This window comes from Bubalus bubalis, chromosome 4 (assembly GCF_019923935.1).
Source record: "Bubalus bubalis isolate 160015118507 breed Murrah chromosome 4, NDDB_SH_1, whole genome shotgun sequence".
Classification (NCBI taxonomy): domain Eukaryota; kingdom Metazoa; phylum Chordata; class Mammalia; order Artiodactyla; family Bovidae; genus Bubalus; species Bubalus bubalis.
In genome coordinates this window covers 75938517-75948436 of record NC_059160.1, presented here as the reverse complement: position 1 = coordinate 75948436, position 9920 = coordinate 75938517, and the positions used below count along the sequence as shown (strand labels likewise).

Below are 9920 nucleotides of genomic sequence, written 5' to 3'. Positions count from 1 at the left end.
AGTCTTTATTGTCCAACCTATCAACAAGTATTTGATGAGGCCCAGCACGGTACCGGGCACACGCACTAAGCATAAATACAAAAGTGTAAGACACACTCCCTGCCAATTTGAGGCGCACAATCTAAATATTTCTCAGGACTTAATTGCATGGTTTAAAAAATCAAATCTGGACTTTGCCAGTACTGCAAGGAACATTCTTTAATGTCTTAAGGAAAAACATTACACTAACATTGATCACATCATGAAATTTCTTCCGAGTCATAGCAACTTCGTGGTTATCAACAAGGTTTACTTTTGTTAAAATTCATTTTACACTCTCCTCCTCTGTAATTTAAAACAAAGAGGTTTTTTTTTTTGGAAAAAGCAATTTTAAAAGGTAATAGTGGAAGAGCTTAGGTACAAATTTGGACAACAGCTGTCTGGACAAAACAGCTCTAGACTACTGAGCAAACCCAGCTCATTTCCAGGCCGTTGTTACCTCTATTTTGAGGATAACATAGAGCACATTTCCACATTTGCCATGATTCCATGGCATGGAAAATTCCATGATTGCCAACCAGAAGAGGGAGTCCCAGTGCCACGGAGAGTGGCCTGGATGAGACATCCTTCATGGCAAAATTTAGCACCAACCAACTTGGCTGCCGGGCATCTCGTTGCCCAAATTTAACCCCTTGATTCTCTCACAAACTCTCAGAACTCCCGGGTGTGTGGTTCTACGAAGAGCAGCTAACCCAAACTGCACGTTGGACTGACATACTGTACGTGGTTCTGCTTCCATCTGGGGAGCCAAGCTCCTGCTTCAGGCGGAGAACATTCGGTGCAGAGCAGAGGAGTCTGGGCAGCAGCCTCAGAGAGGTGACGAGGAACACGAAGGCATTGCCCTTCCTTAACCCAGCCTGGGGCCTGGCGGGGCATCCCTGGCAAAGAGCCTTGCCATGCGCTGGGTGCCCACCCCAGAGGGTCTCCATTTGGCAAATAAGAGTCAAAGGAAGGAAGGATTCAATGATTTTCTAGTGTTACAGAGTCTAGTGTTATGGGTTTTTTTTTTTTTCTTCTCATAGAATAAGATCACTGATTTCTCTCAGTAACGTACATTAAACCAGGACCTCTGGGCTAGAAAACAAGTTCAGAATTGAACTTTATATCTGTGGCAAGCAAGGGCCTTTTTAATTTGAGCCTTCTTTTTTTTTTTTAACAAAAGGATGCCAGAGTCTAACAGGATCCCCAGGTGTGCAGAGACCCCAGGCCTGAGCCAAGATCACACAAGTGAAGGCAGTCCACAGCCCACCCTCCCCCAACTTTCCCATCACAAAGACCAGTCCAGCTCTCGGGCATGGGGGAGCCCTTGGGACTCCCTCATGGACTGCAAAACTGGTCATCAAAGCTACTGAAATGGAAGGTAGTGTAGAAAATGTAACACTGGTTGTTCTTAACATGTAAGACTGGTTTCTTTAGAGCGTGTATAAGGCACTATGTGAGAAAGCTGCTCCCACGCCCGGCCACACACCCACACTCGGCTCCTCACACGCACACATGCACACACAAGAGGCCAGCTGACTTCGCCACGACGCACGGGGAGCGCGGCACCTCCCGTCACTTCTGGTTTTTGAGCTGGTTGGAGAGCCAGTCCAGGCCTTCATAAAGCCCATCTCCACTGGTGGCGCAAGTGGCCTGAATGTACCAGTTTCTCTGGCGGAGGGAATGTAAGCCAAGCTTGTCTGTTATCTCTGCTGTGTTCATAGCATTGGGAAGATCCTGTTTATTTACAAACACCAATAAGACTGCATCTCTGAGCTCGTCTTCAGCTAACATTCTGGTTAGTTCTTCTCGGGCTTCATTGACCCGCTCTCTGTCATTACTGTCGACCACGAAAATCAGACCTTGTGTGTTCTGGAAATAATGTCGCCACAGAGGTCTGATTTTGTCCTGGCCGCCGACATCCCAGACTGTGAAGCTGATGTTTTTATATTCTACTGTCTCCACGTTGAAACCTATCGTGGGGATGGTGGTCACAATCTCTCCCAGCTTCAGTTTGTACAAGATGGTGGTTTTTCCAGCGGCATCCAAACCCACCATAAGAATCCGCATCTCCTTTTTCCCAAAGAGACTTTTAAACAATTTTTCAAAAACGTTCCCCATTGTTACTGAATTCTGTGACCCGTTTCTGCAGGCAACCCGCTGCTCTCCAGCCTCCCTTTCGCTGAAGCTGCGAGAACCCAGCCAGCCCTTGAGTGCCGCAGTCCTCTCGCCCCAGCCCACGACTCACCAATCGCCCCTGGTATTTGTTGATAAAAACAATTTTGTATAATAAAGAACATATTGTAAAGCAGTAAATTTACTACAGTTTCTTTTTATGTGAAATACATTGCTTACATGTTCATATGTGGGACAGATGTGTATATATTGGTGGCTCAGCTGGTAAAGAATCCACCTACAAAAAAAAAAAAAAATCCACCTGCAGTGCAGGAGACCTGGGATTGATCCTTGGGTTGGGAAAATCCCCTGGAGAAGGAACATATATCCACTCCAGTATTCTGGCCTGGAGAATTCCATGGACGGTATAGTCCATGGGTTCCCAAAGAGTTGGACACAACTGAGCGACTTTCACTTCACAGATTATAATACAAAATATTTTTTAAAGTAAATTACCTGGTTACAAAAGATATTCTTAGACTAATCTTCTTTATTAGGAATTTTAATGTATAAAAATTTAACAATATAAATTTTAGATTGTTCTCCAATATTTTGTGCACCTAAGATTACACGTTATCTCTATTTCAAAAGAAACTCAGTAGAATATTTATTTCACTCCAAGTAAACAGATGTGTAAATTAACCTGTATGTTAGCAAACAGTAACCTTTTAAGATACCAGCTCTTTAATTTCTTAGTTAAGAAATTAGGAGAAGGATAATAGAGTGTTTACAGAAGTTATGGTGGAATTTTTCTAGGTCCCTAATGAACTCTTCAGGACATTTTCATTTCTACTGAATCTCTGTTCTTATAGGTATAACCAGATGGGGCCTGAGCCATCACTCAACTTCATCTTGTCTTACCGCTGTGGGACACATGACAGCCGTCAACTGCTTTGGGGGTTTTACACCACCATTTGCTGTTGATCTGAAATATCCCATAATCAGTGCTTTCATTGCTAGGATTGTAGTTTGTAGCTTTTGTGTTATAACTGCTTTCCCATTTGGTCAAACACAACCCTGAATAAAAATATTTTTAGATTATAAACAGCAACACAACTAGACTTAGAGTTCATAGCCCAATTAGTTCAATTTAACTAATTCTACTTTAGTAATGACTTATTTATAAGTATAAAGATGTATTTACTTGTGAAATATTTTAACACTTTTGTGTTAAAGGGCTTTTAAGAAAATTCTTTCATTGGCAAATCATTTGGTAATACCAATGAAACGATATATTTTTTTAAATATTAAAAGATGCTCTTCTGCTCCCATCTCTCAGGTAAGATTGAGCCTAGAATAGAAAATCAACAGAATTGTTGAGTGGGTTTGGTTGTTTGATGCAGATGTATACACTAGTGGAAAATACTTTTATTAGGAAAAATGAATATTTTCTGGATGAAAGAAAATTTCTTATGATACCTAGAGGTGAATTTGGGTATCAAATTTAATCCAGACAATAAGAATCATTGAATAGGAAAGACGATGTCATCCATCCACCCATCTAGCCATTGGCTCATTCATTCAAAAATAGTTATGGAGGCGAAATGTCTGAATTCTACCTGACAAATACAGTGATGACATTGACAAATATGGACTAAAATATAAAGTACCTTTTCCTTAGGGAACATCTTGAATTCTATGTAAGAAAATGAAAAATAATTAATGAACTAGAGTCAGAATAATAAAACATCATTACATACTGCATTTCTGGGATCCTCAGATAGATACTGATTGAAAGGAAATAGTTCTTAACTATCCCTGTTGTAAGAGTTCAATGTAAGTTTTAAAAAAAACCTTGCTGTTAAAAGCCCAACATCATGGGCTGCTGCTGCTAAGTCGCTTCAGATCAGATCAGATCAGATCAGTCGCTCAGTCATGTCTGACTTTTTACGACCCCATGAATCGCAGTACGCCAGGCCTCCCTGTCCATCACCAACTCCTGGAGTTCACTGAGACTCACGTCCATCGAGTCAGTGATGCCATCCAGCCATCTCATCCTCTGTCATCCCCTTCTCCTCTTGCCCCCAATCCCTCCCAGCATCAGAGTCTTTTCCAATGAGTCAACTCTTCGCATGAGGTGGCCAAAGTACTGGAGTTTCAACTTTAGCATCATTCCTTCCAAAGAAATCCCAGGGCTGATCTCCTTCAGAATGGACTGGTTGGATCTCCTTGCAGTCCAAGGACAGAAATCGCTTCAGTCGCATCCAACTCTGTGCGACCCCATAGACGGCAGCCCACCAGGCTCCCTCATCCCTGGGATTCTCCAGGCAAGAACACTGGAGTGGGTTGCCATTTTCTCCTCCAATGCATGAAAGTGAAAAGTGAAAATGAAGTCTCTCAGTCGTGTCCGACTCTTAGCGATTCCATGGACTGCAGCCCACCAGGCTCCTCCATCCATGGGATTTTCCAGGCAAGAGTACTGGAGTGGGTGCCATTGCCTTCTCGCAACATCATGGGAGGGGGATTGAAAATCTTACAGTCTTACTCAGGCTTGAAGAACCCAACTTCTAAACTGGAAATGGATAGAGTCAGACATCAAGTGCTTGAAAGAGATATCCCAAGTGCTGAGATATATCTTATAGTCAGCCTTCATGTGCCAGCTGGCAAACTTAGTGGTGCTAGAGGAGTACATGGGAACCTGGCATGCTTAGAACGGTATAGAATTTGAACTTCCCATGCCTCAATCCTTCGGCTTGTACATCTGATTCTAAAGGAACAAGCTGATGTAAGTGTACAAACCCTCCAAGAAAGAAAAAAGCCATTCACCCAAAGTCCCTTTCTTATTATTCATTCTCTATTAGTATCTGTTCCACACCTGGCTACCTATTTGGAGGGATGAAGAAGAGTTAACTTACAGAGTCAGAGTTAACTGACTCCCTTATAGCCATCCAATCCAAGTTTCTTCAAAGTTCTGGCAAGCTCACATCTCTCAAAGACCTTGCCCTGGACAGTGACAGAAAGGAGAAGCCCCAGAATAAGGACAGCCTTCACATTGACTGAGAAGCCAGACCTCCAGACTGACCAGGGTGAGCTGGACTTGCTATTTAACATCTTTTCACTTCCCTCTTATATCACTGGTTTGGTCACTCCACCCTCTGAGATATGTGGAAAACAGAAAGAGCTTATTGGTCCACTGACTTAAAAGTTTTCCTTCTTACATTTGAAGAGAGATATTCTGATACTCTAAGAATTAACCTGCAAGAAAAGAATGAAATGAGATTGCTTAAAGACATTGCTCAGGAAAAACTGGGATTAGCACTATTGCCAAAAAAAAATTTCCTCCTATTTTATTATGAAGTTGAGCAAGTTTAAAGAAAAAAAACCTGAATGAACATTTTACTCAACTGAAAATGAGCTCCCATCTTTGATTAACATGCATTTACATCAAGTCATTTTATATGTCTACAGTATATTGTCTTTATCTTTTTCACTTAAAATTATTTTATATATACTTTTCACAAAGTATTTCTCCACATCCTCACCAATGCTTATTTTATTTGTTGTTTGGGGTTTTGTTTTATTTTGGCTTTATAATGGCCATCCTAGTGGGTAGGAGATGATATCTCATTTTTAGTTTAATATGAATTTCTCTAGTGATTACTGATGGTGATGATCTTTTCATATGTTTGTTGGCCATTCCAGGGATCAAGCCCATGCCCCCCACAGTGGAAGGCGGAGTCATAACCACTGGACTGCCAGGGAAGTCCCTCTCTTACCCATTCTTTAATCGGGTTCATCGTTTTGGTGTTGAGCTGTTAAGAGTTCTTTATATATGTTAAATATTGCCCTTTATCAGATATATGATTTACAATTTTTCTCCCATTCCACAGTTACTTTTCACTCTGTTGATTATTTACTTTAGTGTGCACAAGTTTTTAAGATATGAACCCACTAATCTATGTTTGCTTTTGTTGCCTGTGTTTTTGGTGTCTTATCCAAGAAATCTTTGCCAGATCCAAGGTCATTAAGTTTTTCTCCTATGTTTGCATCCAGGAGTTTTACAGTTTTAGGAGGAGATGAGGATTGAGTACAGTTTTCAGAAAGAGTATGGCTGCATTCAAGTTTCCTACTTCTAGGTCTCAGAACCGTGAATCAATACATTTGTTGTTTTTGTGGTGCATTGTTACAGCAGTGCTAGGAAGCAAATACAGAGGGTGTCTCCCTTGCCACCTTGTTGCACTGGCTGGTTTCTAAGTAGAAGGTAAAAGGAACTTTGGATCTAGGATGTCACCAATTTCACAGCCTAGTAGTATTCTCCATTTTTACAAAAGAATTCTCTTACATGATTTTTCCCAAAAGGAATGGGCTCTAATTTCATATGCTAACTCACAAATTATCCTGAATAAATAAATATATTTAAGGAGTATATTTGTATATGGAGGCAAATGAACTTCTCCATAGTGTAAGTGGGACCACAATTTAGAAGGCTAGAGTTATAGTGACTTTGTGTCCTTGCTAGAAACAAAGGTTCTTTTGAAGTCAATATATACCATGTTCTGGTAAAAGTTCATTATGCCTTTCAAGTATCCTATGAGGACACACAGGTTTACTATGTGAGAAAAATATGAAATTCCATTGTTAGGACTGTGGAGGCCTTAATGAGATTACTATTCTGGATCTTTACATACTCTCACAACTCAAAACCGGCTCACTGGAAGGTGGATATTTTGTAAAAATCTATGCTCCTTGTGGGCCTTCAACTTTGTGTAAGTCAACAAGTGGAAGATGATCTTTCAAATATGGCTTGGCCATTCCTGAATACATCATCATGACCCTTGGTTTGTGTAAGATTCCAGACATCTACCAATTAATAACAACATCCCTTTCCAGTTACTTTCCCATTTCTTTACTCTTTTAAAAACTCTTTTCTCTCCTTCCATTCCCTCCTGAATTCACTCTAATCATCCTTTTATCCTCACCACTCCATTAAAATCATTCAACTCAAAGTCACCAATGAATTCCAGATGTCAAGCCAAAAGCTCAGATTAGTCTTCATCTCATCAAAACCCTCAGTGGCATGTGACACACTTCACTCCCTGTTTTGTGAAACTTGGCTTCTGAGACACCCAACTTTTCTTTCCCTCTTTCCCTCCCTCCCTCCTTTCTTCCTTCCTCTACTTTCCCTCTTCTTTTTCTCCCTTCTCCTTCCCTGTCTTCCCTCCTTTCTCCCTCCCTCTCTCTCTTCTTTCCCTTCTCACCCTTTTCCTTTCTTCCTTGGTTCTCTTACCTCATAAGCTTCTGCCTCTGTCTTTTTAATTGCATCATTCTATTTCCCCTTTTTCTAGGCATAGGAGCTCCCTATGGTTCAGGCTGATGACATTTTTTCTTTATCCATCAACAATCTCCTGGTGATCTCACCTGGTCCCACTGCTTTAAACACTATCTGGGCACTAATAACCTTGCACAATTATATTTCCAACCATTAAATTGTCCCAGAATTCCAGACTCAGTTCAGTTCAGTCACTCAGTCATGTTCGACTCTTTGTGATCCCATGCAGCATGCCAGGCTTGCCTGTCCATCACCAACTCCCAGAGCTTGCTCAAACTCACATCCATCAAGTAGGTGAATTCCAGATATATACATCCAAATGAGTACTTGATGTTTCCATTTGGTAGTCTAATCATTTTCTCAAACCCAACATACTCAATAAGAAAATTTTGGACTTCCCTGGTGGCCCAGTGGTTAAGAATCCATCTGCCAATGCAGGGAACATGGGTTCTATCCCTGGTCCAGGAAGATCCCACATGCTGTGAGGCAACTAAGCCCATGCAGCACAACTAGAGAGTATCCCCCACTCATTGCAACCAGGGGAAGGTTGAGCACAGCAGTGAAGACCCAGCACAGCCAAAATAAAATAAACAGATAAATAAATCTTTCTTAGGTCAAAAACTATAGAGACATCCTTGATTTCTTTCTCTCACATTCACCTTTTGTCCATCAACAGACGAAGTTGGCTCTACCTTTAAAATATACTCAGTCTTACTTCCTCTCTACTGCTATTATCTCAGTCAAGCCACTTTAATTTCTCTCCCATTGATTCATAGTTCTGGGACCTAAAAGTAGGAAACTTGAATGTAGCCATATTCTTTCTGAAAACTGTACTCAATACTCATCTCCTCCTAAAACTGTAAAACTCCTGGATGCAAACATAGGAGAAAAACTTAATGACCTTGGATCTGGCAAAGATTTCTTGGATAAGACACCAAAAACACAGGCAACAAAAGCAAACATAGATTAGTGGGTTCATATCTTAAAAACTTGTGCACACTAAAGTAAATAATCAACAGAGTGAAAAGTAACTGTGGAATGGGAGAAAAATTGTAAATCATATATCTGATAAAGGGCAATATTTAACATATATAAAGAACTCTTAACAGCTCAACACCAAAACGATGAACCCGATTAAAGAATGGGTAAGAGAGGGACTTCCCTGGCAGTCCAGTGGTTATGACTCCGCCTTCCACTGTGGGGGGCATGGGCTTGATCCCTGGAATGGCCAACAAGCATATGAAAAGATCATCACCATCAGTAATCACTAGAGAAATTCATATTAAACTAAAAATGAGATATCATCTCCTACCCACTAGGATGGCCATTATAAAACCAAAATATAACAAAACCCCATACAACAAATAAAATAAGCATTGGTGAGGATGTGGAGAAATTGGAATCCTTGGATCCTGCCAGTAGTATAAACAGAATAATACTGTGTGAATTCTTCTGTGACTTGCTTCTTCCAGTCAACATAATTTTATGATTCATTTAAGTCATAGTGTGCTGTTAGAGTTCTTGTCTTTTCAGCCTGTATAGTATTTCATTATATAGATGTCCTACTATTTATCTCCTCTAATAATGGTGAACATCTGAGCTGTTCCCAGTTTTTTGCTGTTAGAAATAATGTTGCTGTATGCATTATTGCAAATGCCCCCAAGTGCAAAGATGCAAGCTTCCCTGAAGGGTATATGGACATTTACTTTACTTAGAACTGATTAAACTTTTTTGGGAGGTCAACCTAGCAGGTATGAAATGGCACCTGTGATTTCAATGTGCATTTCTTAGATTACTGATGAAGTTGGATATCATTTTATATATTTATGGACTATTTGTGTGTGTGTGAAATATCAGTTTATGTCTGTTGCTCATTTTCCTACTGGATTTCTGTCATTCTCTTATAGATCTGTAGTTTATTATATATACTTGATATTAATCCTTTGTCACTTTTGTATGTTTCAAGTATGTTTCCCCACTTTAGGGCTTGTCTTTTCTCTGCCTTTGTGGTATCTTTTAATGAATAGAAGTTCTTACTTTATTCACATTTATCAATCTTTCCTGTTATGATTTGTACTTGTATATTAAAAAATTCTTCCTTAATCTGAGGTCATAAAATTGTTTTCTATATTTTCTTCTTAATAGTCTAGCTTTGCCTCTCCCATTAAGTCCACATTAATCCACCTAGAACTGATATTTATGTGTAGTATTAGGTAAAGATCTCATTTTTGTATTTCAGTGTAATCCATAGCAATTTCCTTCTTAGCATAAACTCTAGTTTTCATATACATATGGTTTCTGGTACCTCTGTATTTTTCCATGGCCTATTTATTTATTCTTGTAGAAAGTCTGCACTATCTTATTATAGGCCTTCATATGTGATGGAGCAACTCTTCCCCAGTCTCTTTCTTCATTTACTTTCAATTCCACATAAAGTTTAGAACTAGATTGTCATATC

The 9920-nt window shown here is 40.0% G+C and overlaps 1 protein-coding gene across 1 annotated transcript; it reads right to left on the bottom strand.

Moving 5' to 3' along the window:
* Nucleotides 1–357: 357 nt before the first annotated feature.
* Nucleotides 358–2210, bottom strand: LOC123333278 (ADP-ribosylation factor 2-like). Its single transcript, XM_044941606.1, has one exon. It carries the CDS (start codon nucleotides 2137–2139, stop codon nucleotides 1594–1596), a length of 546 nt encoding a protein of 181 aa, XP_044797541.1. The 5' UTR covers nucleotides 2140–2210; the 3' UTR covers nucleotides 358–1593.
* Between the last annotated feature and the right edge of the window lie 7710 nt (nucleotides 2211–9920).